The 16450-nt window shown below is 40.5% G+C and overlaps 2 protein-coding genes across 2 annotated transcripts in view; both read left to right on the forward strand.

The window, feature by feature from the left end:
* Positions 1 to 2623: 2623 nt before the first annotated feature.
* LOC118328237 (glycerol-3-phosphate dehydrogenase [NAD(+)], cytoplasmic-like) lies at positions 2624 to 8327 on the forward strand. Its single transcript, XM_035661861.1, has 8 exons — positions 2624 to 2780; positions 4638 to 4815; positions 4903 to 5043; positions 5614 to 5752; positions 6097 to 6209; positions 6583 to 6819; positions 6936 to 7042; positions 7741 to 8327. The coding sequence occupies exons 1-8, from the start codon at positions 2734 to 2736 to the stop codon at positions 7835 to 7837; spliced, it is 1059 nt and encodes a 352-aa protein (XP_035517754.1). The 5' UTR covers positions 2624 to 2733; the 3' UTR covers positions 7838 to 8327.
* A 1801-nt stretch (positions 8328 to 10128) lies between these two features.
* cers5 (ceramide synthase 5) overlaps positions 10129 to 16450 on the forward strand; it is a gene marked incomplete at its 3' end in the record, with an annotated part of 19003 nt that continues 12681 nt past the window's right edge. The window contains 1 exon segment of the mRNA XM_035662751.1: positions 10129 to 10492. Coding sequence (XP_035518644.1) covers positions 10320 to 10492 — 173 coding nt within the window.

Genomic DNA, 16450 nt, shown 5'->3' on the forward strand with positions numbered 1-16450 from the left:
AAAAAAGGACATCCTATATAACGGTAAAGCCATCTAATATCTATGTCTCTCTAAGGTTGTCAGAAAACTGTTGGAGGAATTCATTTTGAACATCCACACACACACACACACACACACACACACAACACACACACACACACACACGTCGTCTCCGACAGCAGAACGTGTCTCCTTATTCTTATACAGCGATTTTTTTTTTTTTTTTTAACCCTGCAGCTCAACTACTCTTGCAGTTTAGTTGCTACTTCCACTTTTTTGTATGATTTTGTTTTTTCCTCACACAAGAGCTCCTTGAGCACAATGTATTTTCTCTTGCATGTCTAAGCCTTACCTGCAAGCATTCCTTTCATTTTGATAAAATTGTGTACACACAAAAGTACAGATTGTACACAAATGAAAGCAGGGGGCAACTTTTTAATGTGTTTTGTCCCAGAGTCTAAAAATATCTTAAATCGACAGCAATGTGTTGATTCTGTCATGGCTATTTGTTCCCCTTTTTGGAAAGTTAATTTACATTTTACACTCCTAACCCAGCCCCCAGATGCTTACCCATTCAGTTAGATATTGATTGTGATTGTGTTTGTAATGAATCAGGCTACTTTGCTGCACATTGGCTGTTCATGCGTCACTTTGTCTTAAGCTCTCATTGGTTTGTTTTGACAGTTTGTGCCACAGTCTGTTGTACAAGAGATGCTTAAAAGCTCGATCATGGCAGGATATGCATCTTTTGTTAATGGTGGCATTTAGTATGAAGTTGTTTTTTCCTTTTGTTTTGTTATTATCAATGATCTTTGTTTTTAAATATGTATTATATCAGTACTTGTCTTGTTAGCTAGTACAGATTATCAAGGAAGTAGCTAGTATGAGTACCTCTAGTCTATATAGTTTTGTAAATACTGAGCAGAAAAAAACTGAAGATGGATGTGAAGTAAAGTTGTATCTCTTATCCTGGCAGATGTTTTTCTTAACTCTTTGTCTATGCTCAGATAGTTGAACCAGTATTTATATTATTAATCCGGCCTCGTTGTCAGAGCAGTGGTTTAGTTCTCCACAAAATAAAGACGGCAGTCTCATTTGACAAATCTCTGCTCTGCAGGACAAAATGTACACGACATTCATGTCGCCTGTGAGCAGGGAAAGGTTCATTCTTCTGCTTTTTAGTTTTGTGTATTTTAATTATGTGCAGAGAAGCCATAAACACTTGAACAAGCTCGTGTACATGAGGCCAAACGCATTTGAGGAGTCGTAGATTCTTTGTACACTGGCTGAAGAACTGACACCTTTTTTGAGTTTAATGGTTGTTTCCTTGTTGAAGGTAACGATGAGTGTCCTGGCTGAAACTTTTGCGTATGTGCATTTCATTAACGGATTCCAAGAATACACTAATGTGGGTTTGGGCGGGTATATGATTTGAAACAAGCGGTGGGAACCTCTGGGGTATAAAACACAACACTGGGGAGGGGGACTGTAGTATTATTTGAATCTGCAGACTTTTTCATGGACCAAACCTATTTTTCTGTATGTTCTTATTATGTTATAATAAAGGATATGTAAAATGTACCTGTTTGTCTCTGCCAGTGTTTTTTTGTTTGTTTTTTTCTACCTCCACATAATTAAAAACTGCTTTAATATCCAACAATTGGGCTGCAAATATAACTTATGTTTATCAATGATTTATCTCGCAATTGGATTCTAAATTGTGATTTTATCAGATATGATGGTCTAAAACTCAACCCATTAAGTTTACTATCATAAGACAAAACTAACAACATTTCAGCATTGGTTGAACTTCTGAAAGAAGAAAAACTACCAGAACAACAATTAATTTAAAAAAATGTAATTACAAGTTGAAGTCCTTCATATAAAACCCTACTTAAAGTATTAACAGAAGTATGAAATAGTGAAGTAGATTTTCAGCATAAAAATGTCCCCTGTGACTGATTATTATATACAACATTTTTTAGATTGTCCATATTGATGCATAAACAGCGTTTTACTATTGTAGTTACAATAGTTAATACAGTTCAGAAGTTCAGTCCACTGGTTCCCAACCTCAGGGTCAGACACTTCATAAGATAAATGTGGGCGGCCAGGATATGATTAATGGGTGAGGAAATTACTGGATAATCTTTCCTTTTTTTCTAAAATAATAGTTAATTTATTTAAGTGGTGGTCTTGACAAGATGTCACCTACTTCACTGTAAAGTCTCAGTGTATGTGCACTGGAGGCTTCAAGCTTCTATATCACACTTTTATAAGTTGCATACTGGACCAGGTTTGACTTCCAAGTCATTTGTGATGTGACAAATCATGCTCACAGGCCCCGCCCCCTTACAAATCAGATTTTCAATGAGCGCAGAGAAACTTTCCACTTTCAGCCGATTAATGTGAAAACATCGTTCTAGTGTCAAACTCTGCACAGACAATGTTCTGCACAGTGAAGCTTTAGTTTGTAATGTGTTTAAGGGGCCAGATTTCCATTTATTTCCTCTGGACTGACTGATTCAAGTTTGTACATTTTTACTTACAGGAGAAAAACTTGATCATGTGTGTATGTGTGTGTATGTGTGTAAGTGTGAGAGAGAGAGAGAAAGTTTGTCTCTGAGAAGCAGCCGAGCAGACCAACCAACAGGAGTGGGTGTGCCTGAGCCTCAGCTGTGTGTCTGGTATAAATACTTTTTGGCTTCAGTCTGTTTTCTCACCGGTAGCAGCTCCGTCTGGAAGGTCAAACACATGATGGCAGCACCAAAGAAAATTTGTGTGATTGGCTCTGGTAACTGGTGAGTTTTTAGGGGTGTTTGAATGAGCTTTAATGCACCTTTGAATGTCTTTCAGTTCAATGTTTAATTAGTGGGGTCTGTCAGTGGTGAGTTTATAGTCACCATATCAGGTTTTTTTGTTCTCTGGATAAGATTTCACACACTGTGCAGTTTTTTTTGTGTGAATGCTGTCTAAAAGTTGGCAAACTTGGAAGAAAGAAGGCAACTTTAGCCTTTGTTAACAGCAGATAAATAATTCATAAAGTTAGTAAACTCCCCTGCTGTTTTGCAGAGTGGAAGTCTTCTGAGACTGACACTGTCTGACTATAGGCTGACCTTTGATGCCTCAACACTTCAAAATCTTTATTAAAAAAGCAGCTCCTGCCTTTTATTATGCAGCAATGTTTGTGCTGAATCAGCCTTCATGTATTCAAATCCCTCAGCCAGCATGACATTTAGATAGGCCAGTGGTGGAAGAAGTATTCAGATTAAAGTTAAAGTAGCAATACCAAAATGTAAAAATACTCCATTACTTGAGAACATCCTGCATTAAAGTTGTATTTATCACAAGTATCACAAGTCAAAGTACTCATGTAGCAGTCATGTGTATTATATTATTATGATTATTATTATTATTGATGCATTAACATGTAGGCAGCATTTTAATGCTTTAGCTCATCTAAAGGGAGACAATTTTAACTAAGCTGTGTAGATTTGAGTAGTTAAAGGTCCACTGTGTAACATTTATGTAATGGAATGTAATATTAATAGTTATGTTTTCATTCGTGTTTAATCACCTTAAAATAAGCATTGTATTGTTTTCGTTACCTTAGAATGATCCGTTTTTATGAGTTGGAGCGAAGTCGGCATGTTAAACCACCATGTTTTCACAGTTGCCCAAAATGGGCAAACCAGACACAAACTGTAGATAGGGCCTTTTTTTGCGAGTTTCGCAGCGACTGTTTGTTGTCACTCAGTTGAGTCAAGGGGTTTCATCAGGCTGCAGTCTGCAATATCACCCCTAGATGCCACTAAATCCTACACACTGGTCCTTTAAAACTTTAACAGTTCATTATGTTTTATGTATATCAATCTTAATCTGTAGCTATAGCTGTCAAATAGATGAAGTGGAGTAAAAAGTACAATATTGCCCTCTAAAGGTGTAGTGGAGTTGAAGTATAAAGCAGTATAAAATTAAAATACTTAAGTAAAGTGCATGTACCTTAAAACTGCAATGTACTTACTTACATTCCACAATTGACATTAGCTGTAACAGGACAGAAGTTCAACTGATATGTCCTAATTAATGCCAGTTTACTACTACTTAACATTGATATCTGATCTTAAAAAGGGATTTCATAATACACACAATTATAGTCTTCTGGTATTCACTTTTCACCTGTAGTGTTATTCTTGTCTGGAAAAGCATCGGAAAAACTATATAAGTCATGTCCACATGTCCACGTGTCACAGTTTGACCTGAGACACCATCTGTTCACTATTACGGAAACTTTGATATACAGTAACATCTTTAAATCAGTCACTAACTTAGCTAAAAATTAGCTATGAATTACTGAAAATCTACTTTTTATATTTTTAATTTTTTTCACTGTTGCTCATTAAGCTGTGGTCAGAGTACAACCTCTTTAATATCAGTAACAGTTGATACAAAGAACATTTTCTTATGTTAAAATGCACAAATAAACAAGCTGTCATCATCAGTCAGAGCAAAATCAAGAAATCCAGTGTTGAATTCATTGCATGGTTTACATATGACAGAAAAAACAGAAGACATTTAACTGTTTTAGGGAAACAATACGTTCAACCAGCCATTGTCTTGACCCCGGGATGATCATTTGGGTGTCTCCATGTCCACAGGGGCTCTGCCATTGCCAAGATTGTGGGTGCAAACGCTGCCAAGTATGACAAGTTTAATACCACAGTGAACATGTGGGTGTTCGAAGAGATGGTGAACGACCGTAAACTCACAGAAATCATCAACACAGACCATGAAAATGTGAAGTATCTGCCTGGTCACAAGCTGCCCCCCAATGTGGTGCGTATGAAAACAACCTTGGCCTGCACTGTACTCTCTCTGTACTGGTGTTGCCATATTATTGATGTTTCTCCCTCTCGTCACCAGTTGGCTGTTCCAGACTTGGCCGAGTCTGTGAAAGGGGCTGACATCCTGATCTTTGTGGTCCCTCACCAGTTCATTATGAGGGTGTGCGACACCATTAAAGACCACATCAAGAAGGATGCTGTGGGAATGTCTCTCATCAAGGTAACATTTTTCTTATGTTTAGTTCAAGTTCTTTATTTGTCACACGTACAATTACAATTACAGTGAAGCAGTCGTTGGCCTTGAACATTCATGTCCTGGAGCTCCCTCCAACAATGGAGGGCTCATACAAGTATGTATATAAAGAAAATCATGCACGTAAATAAGAAAAAGGAAAATCTAAGACAATAGTGCGGTAGAATAAAATATAATATTGAGGTACACTGGTGCACAGCAGTGATAAAATGAATAAACTGCCATGTATCACAGATGGGAATGTAGTGAAAGAACGAGTCCATGGTTATAGACAGGTAAGAACAGGTAATGCACATGAATATATATAATATATTATATACTGTGATTGTTTAACAGCTTGTAGTAAAGTAAATATACATGTATACTGCCATATGTATTAACAGGTAACGTCTACAGTCAGGTGTAGAACCATAATGGAAAATTAAGTCACCAGTTCTTCCTATTGCAATAGATTTCACAGTACACTTGAGAAATGGGAAGTTTGCTCTCATGATGAGATTTCCGCGTGTTCATTTTGTGGTTACCTGTGGGCTCCAGGGTGTCGATGCGGGTCCAGAGGGTCTGAAGCTGATCTCGGAGGTCATCCGAGGGAAGCTGGGCATCAACATGACGGTCCTTATGGGAGCAAACATCGCCAATGAGGTCGCTGACGAGAAGTTCTGTGAAACAACCATCGGTATGGAGGATCCTTGAGTTTGATGTCTGCAGTAATTAAAATTAAGGAATTATCTTCAGTTCAAACCCTATATTTTGTCTTCCCGTGTCATATGACCACACAAAAATCTTGTTTTCCATTACTTTACATAAAGTGAAAGATCTTCTGTTCTTCTAGTCCTCTCCTTAAAACATGTTATGATGTAAAGCCCCTCAAAACACAGAATTTAACACAGAACATCCTAAATTGTTTTAATTTATTTAAAAAGTTTTGTTATTTATTCTACTTCAAAAGATGCATATTTATTGTTCAATACAGTATTAATGTGGAAACTGATGATCTTATTTGTTATTTTGTGGTCACAGGGTGCAAAGACAAGACTTACGGGCCCATGCTGAAGGAGCTGATGCAGACCACCAACTTCCGTGTGACTGTGGTGGAACAGTCTGACGTTGTGGAGATCTGCGGGGCGCTCAAGGTCAACTTCTCTCCTCTTTTAGACAAACTTTTAAAAAATGCTGTCTGGTCAAAATAATTCAGATGTTTTTTGATGATTAGTGACATCAACTGATATTTCTCTTCAAATTCATAATCTGCCCAGACATCTTTAATCATCCAGACATCTTGAACTGCAAACAGGCTGCTCAACATTTTCAATGAAAACTTTAGTTTAGTTCAAGAGAAGCATCTGCTCATCCTCAAGGTGCAGCACTGGTCCAAATAATTTATTCATAATCTTACTGGGTTCAAGAGACAAACTCATGTGCTCTCTGTAGAGCATAGATGAAGTACTAACCACCTAACATTTTAAAGTGCAATGCAATGACAGCAGCGCCTCCTCTTTATTGCAGAACATTGTAGCAGTGGGAGCCGGTTTCTGTGATGGCCTGGGATTCGGCGACAACACCAAGGCAGCAGTGATCCGTCTCGGCCTGATGGAGATGATCGCCTTCGCCAAGGTCTTCTGCACAAACTGCTCCGTTTCCCCCGCCACCTTCCTGGAGAGCTGCGGCATCGCTGACCTCATCACAACCTGCTACGGTGGACGCAACCGCAAGATCGGGGAAGCTTTCGCCAAAACAGGCAAAGTACGAGGAAGAGATTTAGTCCCCCTGTGTGTTTGTATTTGATAATCTGTGTCACTTCTTCTTCTTATGAAACTAAGACAGTGTAACATCAAACACACACTGCCCTCTCTTTTCAGACCATTGAGCAGTTGGAGAATGAGCTGCTGAACGGTCAGAAGCTCCAAGGTCCAGCCACTGCATCCGAGGTCCACCAAGTCTTGAAACAGAAAAACATGGTGGAAAAGTAAGTGTGTCTCATATCTTAAGCACAAGATTGAATGTTTTTCATTTCCACAATAACTAATACGTGTTAGTTTTACTGAGCAGATCTGAATTAGGATTGAACTAATATCTTTGTCTAATTGTTTTCACATTGTGTTATACAAAGATGAGAACATTGGTACCACTCTGTATGTATGTATGTTAAATATGAAGGGAGCGTATATTTGTTTCCTGGGTCCGAAGTTCCCTAACCCCAATCCTAGAACTGGGGAACACCCATAATGTGCCATATAAATCTAGGGAACACAAGGACGCTGAAACATAAGAATGAACCCATTATGAAGACTGAAAACAGGAGAAAACAACCAGCCCTCCTCTGCCTTCCATCCTCTCTAAAACTCACAACAAGTTACAGCTAGTTTTTGTTTCATCCACACACACACACACATAAAAACAAAGTTGTGTTGTTTTTTTTTAAGGGATTATGTGCTGGATAAAGTCTTGGCCAGGTGCAGTAACATCCTGGAGTCTTGTTGTCACGCTGACGCTGCCAGGCAACCATTAAAATGTTCAGGAAGTCTTCCATGAAACCAAAACGTATTAATGATTAAACAAACAATAACATGTTAATTAGTGAACTGTAGAGCAGTTTCCAGTCTCTATGGCTGTAACTTCACATTGTAGCCCTCCATTATTCCCGTCATTCTTTCGCCTCTGCAGGTTTCCTCTCTTCACCGCTGTTTACCAGATCTGCTTCAACGGCCACCCTGTCACAGAGTTCGTCAACTGTTTGCAGAACCACCCAGAGCACATGTAAAGGACTGCTGAATGGGTGGAGGTTGGGAAAGGACTATTACACTAGAGCCACTGTATTATCCAGGTGAATATAATAGAGCGGGGGAGGTTAGGTGAAGACCGTGCCTAATCTTCTCTATCTTCATGTTGGTATTTCAAACAGAAAAAGAAATGGAGTTGCCTCTTTTTACCCTGAGCTGCTCTGTTTGACTCCTGTTTTTACTCACTTTAAACATACATGTCACAGATTGTTACATAAAATCTACCAAGTCTTAAAAGTTATTTAAAAAAAAAAAAGAATTTCTTACATAACCACGACTTGAATGTTATAAAATATTGTGTAATTTCTTGGTTAAACGTGCCTTAACTTGCCTTTTCACTGACATGTATGTTTAACAAAAGGGTGTGAAACAAAGCACTGAACACACGTTGTTGTTCCTCGTCTGGACTTTTATTAATATGTAGCCAATTACCCTAAAAAGACTTATTTTGGAATAAATTATTGAACCTTTGTGCCTGTGTTCATGTTTTTTTAAATGTATTCTTTATAACTCGCTGGTATCCGCCTCTGCAAGACACACACACACACTCTCACACACACACACACTCACACACACAGACTCCAGCCTCGCTGTAACCTGACCTGAGCTCAGTCAGGCTGCCACTCTAAACTCTTCACCTTTAAAGCGTCCACTTCAACCTTTCTTTAAGTGCACGTCCCCCTGCCTCAGTCCTCATCGGTGGATGGTCGTGTTGTCCTCTGCTGTTTTTAATTAATTCAACGTGATTATGGAGGCCTTTTGTAATCGATCTTTCCTCGTGTTTTCATTCACAAAACATCTCTGGAGGTTGCAATCTTTCCCGCATCCTGTTAAAATGCCACCAACCCATGTGCGTGTTCATTAACAGCCATCTGTCCGGCACCATATGTCGACGTATCCTATTAATGCTCAGTGCCAGTAAGTCACTGTGGGTAAGAGTTTTCAGCTGAAAGCACCATGCCAGACAATGGAGTGGGGGGAAGGATAGCCTAGTTTCCTCTGTCCTTGGAGCAGTATTAGTCATCCCCTGCATTGCCAGTATTATGATTGATAAAGCAAGCAAATATCCTCTATGTATCCTCTTTTAGCAGCTCTGGTGCTCAGTTATGTCACAGACCATGAAGTTACATAATTTGCCACTTGTTTAAAATTTGATTCCCTTGCTGAAATCCCATGCATAGTTATTGAGTCAACTGCCCTGTGAGATTTCTAATAATAACGCGCTCCGAGGGGGCAAATGTCCATCTATAATTAGATGGCGGACAGCACTGCAGCTGCCTCATCCCTGCTCCTTTCGAAATACTACACCATTGTGGTGCCATCAAGAATGCAAATAATGTACATTTCAGCTCAAATGTTTAACGTTTTCATATTTAAAATTAATAATAAATGAATTATAATGACTTGGAGGAGTGCAATGTATGTGTAGAAATAAAATACTCTATATATTTGTACCTTGCAAGATATTCCCTGGCATTTTCTAGTTGTAATACATCCACTAGCCACTTGGGTGTGCCATCCTATCAATCACAGGCCCAATCACACCCATCAGGCGTTATCTGCCTTTGATACCTTTTGAGATAGATAAGGACTAATCTGTGGGATTACTGTAGAGGAAGCTGTAAAAACTTCCCACGGTCCAATCAGATGTGATAACTCAAATCTAAAAGTATCTGACTAAAAGTGTGGCTCTAATGGAGATAAATAAAATAAAAACCAGCAGGGATGGAGGGCACACACACACACACATCCCTTCAGTGGAGGGAGGAGGGTCTCGGCTCACTTCCTCAACTCCAGTCCTCTTCTCAGGGCGGCAGTCTGGTCAAGCTGACCGATGGAGGATGTTACAGACCGGAAGCTGGGCGGTCTGTACCTTCAAAATTAAACTGGCAATTATGAGAAAATAATCATAAGAGCTGTTTTTTTTTGTTTTTTTTTGTCTTTTAGCGACTCAAAAGCGAAAGAGAAACAAAACAAAATACTCTAACTAAATAAAACAGTGAATATTTATTGTACCTAAACAGATGTTGAAGTTAAATGTTTCTTATTTTGCCTGTGTGTAACATTTACGTTAGGAAGATCGATGTTTTCATTATTTTATGTAATAATCACCTCAAGAGGGAGTTGAAATCTGAAACATAACCGCTAACTTCCACGCCACTAAATCCCTACAAAAGTGGACCTTTTAAAAAAAAATTTAAAATTAAAAAAAAACACTGCAAAACAAAAACCCAACCGTTAACCGTTATGAATCTTATTTCGAAAAACCCACACCGGAAGTGTCTTCCTACCCTGGCTTTCTTCACGCTGCTGCGGTGAAGTTGAGAGAACAAGTCATCTTTACAAGTGACCCAGCGGGGGGGGGGAAGCAACAAAACCACATTCACACACATTTTTCTCTCTTTAGTGTGAGAAAACCGACCGTCTTCCGACCGTCCGGTGGGTACGGGAGCACCGTTAAACATGGCTGCTCTCTCAGCCTGGTTTTGGAACGAGAGGTTTTGGCTGCCACACAACGTAACCTGGGCGGATCTGGCGGACCCGGCGCCCGGGGTGGAGTACCCCAAAGCCGGACACTTGTTGGCCGCCTTGCCGCTGGCTTTGGGGATTTTCGCCGTCCGGATACTCTTCGAAAGGTTCGTACCTGTTTTTTTTTTTTTAATCTTTTCTTTTAACGGACTTTTTGTTTCTGGCACATTAACGGAGGGATGGGTTTGGACCGATATCTTTTAAATGTGTTTTAACAAACTTTTCTTTGGTCAAACAACACAGTTTCCTTCAGGTGTCGGTTGTTTTGCCTTTTTTAACCACGTTTATTTTATTCCCTCCCTACTTTCAGTGGTGTCTGGAGAAGTGGGTATACTCTTAATCTATGCCACCCTTTTCTATTTAAATAGGCGCTTATAAGTGAAGGATAATATGTTATAAACAGTTATAATAATACATAATACATATAAAGCTACTATTACATATTCATTTCACCCAAAAACGAGCCAGTAGTAATTAAACATTGTCACTTTACTTTTGCTGCTTGACTTCAGGCAGTAAGGATCATTATGAAATTCATAAAATAAGGAATATCCCTTATTCCCTATTCCATGTACTCATGAAAATTAGAAAACTGTCGCCTTCGCCATCCTATGAATGAAGAAATTCAGCTTGCAGCTCAGTACTGTATGCTCCATCAGATGGGCTGTATATATAAGTGGGTGTACCTGCACTACACCACTGCCTGCTTTAAAATAAAACACAAAGTGTGTTCGACATCGCCTTAAAACATCGTCTCTTGGGTCTATCTTGAAGTGCATGCAACACGGTTACAACTAAACCCACGTTCACCGTTTGCCGGGCCCTCCTTCCTCCAATCTGTCGTTGATGTATGGATCCAGACTGGGTTGTGTATCCACTGACTGTTAACCAATCTGCTTATTTGTCTCTGGTTAGCTGCCCTTAACTGATGCTGATATGATCGACGTATCCATCCAGTCCGGTGCAAAGGTGAAGCTGGGCTTTTTGTGGTGCACACTCGGATGGCCAGCCAGCTGCAGGGCCAAGTGGGAGGATGTCCTGAAGGCATTTGTGCTTTGACAAACTGGAGTTTCTGTGATTCATTTGATAGCTGAGATGTTTTTTGGAGTTATTTTAACACTGACAAGACCCTCTTCCTCAACTAACAAGTCCAACCTAACATAATGTGTTTCAGCGTAGGGTCGGTCAGGTGTCGCCAACCAGGGGAGGAAGGTGAATCTTGATTCCTTCTAAGATCTCAGTGTCTCAAAACAGACTCGTACTGGCGATTTAAGGTTGTCCGTTTGGTCTGTGGAGGTGGGCGGTGTTGTGGGAGTGCTGAAGTTCCTGAGGTCCAACCTCAAAGCTCCGCTGACAGGTTTCTCATTTGATTTGCAGAAAGTAGTGCACCGCTTATTGGACGAGACAGTGGCACCCGGAAAACCACTTTCACTCATTTGTCGACTGAAACTTTGATTAGTGTACTGCGTGACCTGATGCAGCGGTTTAACCGATGTCAACGCCAAACTTTGTTCAGAGTCTCAGACGTTTATTTGCTCAGCCGCCGACATGTCATGGGACATTTTCCTCTTTTATAATTCTTATCTGTTTCCTGTTTTAAATCCTGAACAACCGGTAAAGAAAGTCCTGCATTGTGCAGCTTGGTTATGAAACTATTTTGAGAGCGTTGCATTGGATCCGCAGCAGAGGACATACTGTGCATTTATTTTTACTCTTTCTTTATTAAACCACTGCTGTAGTATTTTGTTTGCAGCGTTGAGGTCAGTTTGAGGTCAGGTGCAGCCTTCAGGGGGTGGAGGGGTTAGTTGAGTGGAGATATGAGAGGATAAAACAAAGGAAAGTTTACAATGTATATATCGTCTATCAGCTTACAGTATGTACTGTGAGATAACAGACGTTTGTCAGGAGATTTTGTCGATTGTTTTATTATCTGTTAGTTCTGCATCAGTGTAATAAGGTATCTTGATTCGTCAGGTGTTCACAGGATTATCAAAAAGATGGTTTTTATCTGAAAATGGCACCAGATCAGGTCCTTATTGTCCATCCCTAACTCCATTGTGTCTGTGGTTTGGCATGTCGCAAGTATATGATTAAAATTAATAGGCCATTTAGTGACAGTGTGATGTAATCTAATCCAACTCCATCTCATCTTGGCGAGGTATATAGCTCTGCTGCCGTGACGGCTAGACTGGCTTTCTGCGACTGCTCTGTGTGTGTAATCATAACACAGTGCGGCTGCTGTCACTGACACATCGCAGCATGTCAACCGTCAGCCGACTGCAAGGCTGTAAAAAGTGAATTGATCAAAGTTCACATAATGATAAAAGAGCCGTTCAGAATTGCGCGACCTTTAATCCAATGGGTTTCTATTACTTAAACAGAAACATACACCAGTGGCTTGTTTTACATGAACATTGCAGGTAGGAGATGCCGAGTTGTCAGTCAGACGCGGCGTTGACTAGACACCCGCAGGATCAGACTCAAAGCCCGGCGTCAGGTATGTTTTATTTAGGTTTCACGGTCAAGTGGCTGTAAATAAGGAGCGATCAGATATCGGAGGTGTCTGAGGAGAGTCGCAGAGGCGTCCGATAAGATGCAGCCCCGTGCGGAGCCTCCTTCCCGTCTCAGAGCTTCCCTGGAGAACAGACGGATCCACAGCGATGTTATCGGACAGCGTTTACTCAGCCCGACGCTCCGACCGCCAGACTGCCTCATTCATTTATTTATCAGAAAAAACAACATCACAGTTTGAGTTCCTCTTTCTGGAAACACACACGCACGCTGAGAGTTCAAACCCTGCAGAAACAGGGTGAAGTGTTCAGACAGCGAGGGACGAGGCTGAGTTTTGATGGGGTCGTTCTCTCGGACACATTGTGCCGCAAACTGGTTTTAATTCATGGCCTAATTCTAGTTATGCTGTCTGTTTTTGTTTTTTTGTTGTAAAGTGGAAGAAAATACTCGTTCTGGGATTGTTTCCCCCCTCAGTCTGTATTCGCATCTCATCATTTCTTCAAACAAACAGGCCTCTTCTTGTAACAATCCCATTGTTTATGGCCACCAGCTTTTGTTTCTGAGAACTCACGATTCGTCCATCTTAGCTTAAAAATACCACAATACACATGATCCTCGGCTGTTATTGCCACGCCAGCTTACAAGTCCTTTATTGTCATATGCAACAATTACAGTGAAGCAGATGTTGGTCGTGAAATTCTTAGTTCTCAGGCTCCTTCCAACAATGCTCGTACAGATAGATACAGAAGGAAATCCTGCAGGTAAAACGAGAATTGCAGACTTGAACACATACGATCTTATTTCTTAATGCAGCTTAGCGCTGTCTGACATTTCGCCAGTCTCTGCCACCGTCTTTGTTCTGGATGGGCAGCATTTTCACACGTCACCCATCAAACATTCCTCGTCTACCTGCAGGCAGTTCCTCTTTCCGCCTTCCGCCTGTCCTCTGCCCGACCAGCTCCTCCTCTCCTCCTAGACCAGTTTCTTCTTGTCTGATCACAATCATCGCTTTGCTGTAGGCAGCGACTTTGTGGACCGTGGCCCTTTCTAAGCCGCGTCATGGGTTGAACGGCGACTACAAACAGAGATGTGACGTGTGATGACGAGTGGCCGGGGCTCGCCCGTTGTTTCCTCATGCACTACCTTACCAGGTATCCTCTCTGTCAGTGCCCTTAAGGAAGTGCAGGGTCAGACACTAAACATCCTCTTTGCTCTGTGTTCTGTTTATTGCCCACATAACCTGGCGTTGGTTCTTCCCAAAAAAGTCATGTTTCCTCCACGTAACTGTCAGTTTCAAAACACGCTCAAAACATGCCGCAACTTCACGAGTCAGACGAGGGCCACAGTTACACCCAGCGCTGTGCTATGAACAGAGAACCTGGGACTGGGACTGGGACGTTTTCCCAGTGTCGAGGTTGAATGTAAGCTGACTGCGCTTCTCTTCACAGCCATCAGAGCTGCTCGTGTCCGTGTACACAGACCACAGTGAACCTGTCTCCTGGTAACAGGCGTTTGTGTGTGTTCAGGTTCGAGGAGGAACAGGGATGTTTTGACGTTTTACATAAATAGATTAGCTTTTGTCTCTTGGTTGTTTTTCCCCCCCTTGTTGCTGCCAATTAACGCTGCAGGCTCAGGCTTGCACGGCCGATTCGTGTTTGATTCCTTCTCCTGCTCACTACGAGAGAGGCTCGTGGCGCGTATCTGTGCCACCGTCAGCTCATCTTTTAGGTTACCCACGTGATTAGAGAACAGTTTTAATAGAAAAACATTAGATAGCTAAGGCACTTAAAGCCTAACCATCAATTCAGGGTGAGTCAGACTTTACAAGCTGTGTCACATTCAGAAATATTCCCCTGGATCCTCTAATGTATCGAACGCACCTGGTAGTTTGGACGGTGTGGAAGTTGTATAACTCGCTGTGATTTGCAGTATTGTGATTAGAAAGAGAGATGCAGCTACTTCTTGCAGAGAAACGGAGAGGACGAGGAGTACAAGAGGTTTCGTGTTAGACAAAAGGTTGTGGGCTTTTGTTTTGTGAGTTTTTTCTTCTTCTCCTTCTACTTTTCTCGTGATATAACACAATGGCTCAGGCTATTTTATTGTGGTTAGTGTCAGATTCCCGCGTTTTACACAATGCAAGTTTCATCATATAGAGGCCTCCGCTACAGTTCTATACTTGTCCAGTATTGCTGAACAAATACCTGAAGAACCTGATCCTATCAGGCTGTTACGCTTGAAGGGGCCCTCGGTGAGATTTATGTGTTAAATTGCAGCACTTTTATCAGCCCGTGTGTGTTTCTGCATCAGTGGGGCCCGTCGTTCTCGCCGGTGTTAAATTAAAATGGGAAAAAGGTCTCCTAAACAACCGAAGTGAGTCTGGATAAAGTTTCTTTTCGCTCTGGTATCTTCTGGTTTATGTCACAGACTGATCACACAGAGAGGCAGTTTTAGGTCATGTTCAGTAAAGTGTATTCAATAAAGGAAAAAGTTACAGCTCCCAGACTTTACTGAACTGAAACAGGCAGCATTTTAACCCTAAAGGTCTCCTTTAGACAACAAGACGTACAGTATTGGTACGTAGGCACCAAACTGATTACATCTCAGTGGTGATAACTCAAGGTTGTCGAAAATGTCTCAAAGCACGATAAGAAACTAAAGAAACAAATGATACTGGCTCATCAGGTTTGTAAACATGGGTGCACATGATGTCTGGGTCTGCGTGTTGCTGCTATCTGGAACCCCCCAGACAGTCAGGAAGTTTCACAACGGTCTTTTCTTTATGGGAAATTAGCTTTTAGTCAATACTGGAAAATAATACTCACGTCCGGGCTATCAGTGATATTCACTAATGTAATTAGGAGTGTTTAGTAGATGTGTCTTTACGGCCGCATTCTTCTTCAGAGCGACTTTTTAATTTAAATCAACTTAATGATTAGTTGAGACATTCCTGTGACTTAGCTGACTGAAGCCTTTCTAAAGTCGAGGAAACTGTTTTGTGTGTTTCACTTTTGTTGCTTTTTTTATTTTTGGTTTGTTTGTGAACAGAATGAGAAAATCACACTGTGTCATTTATAATCGCCCCCTCAGTGATCTCTGAACATTTGCTGATATAAATACACAATGTGAAAATTAAAAATCAGTTTTGAGTGAATGAACGTCAAACAATGAAGTTAGTAAAGTAAATAGTAAAACATTTATGTTCTGATCTCAGGCTTTAGCTGGGAGAGATGTATACGATCATATGATCGAGTAATGCTGTGGCATTTTAAACTGTAGGAGGGCGTTTCTTCTTCTTCTTCACCGTTTCCTTCTTGAGTCTACACTTTCACTCACAGGCATGAACATAGTTTGCATTCCTCATTAACTCTGAGAGGTGTAGACAGACAAAAGGTCGACAGTTCAAACTACAATTTATAGTGCAGTCTCGTACAGTTGTATTATTATATTATTATTGTTATTATTGTTATTATATTATTATTATTATTATTATTATTACTATTATATTATTATTATTAATATTATTATTATTTATTATTAATATTATTATTATTATT

This window comes from Morone saxatilis, unplaced genomic scaffold (genome assembly GCF_004916995.1).
Source record: "Morone saxatilis isolate NCDOM2014 unplaced genomic scaffold, NCSU_SB_2.0 Contig18, whole genome shotgun sequence".
In the NCBI taxonomy this organism is placed as follows: domain Eukaryota; kingdom Metazoa; phylum Chordata; class Actinopteri; family Moronidae; genus Morone; species Morone saxatilis.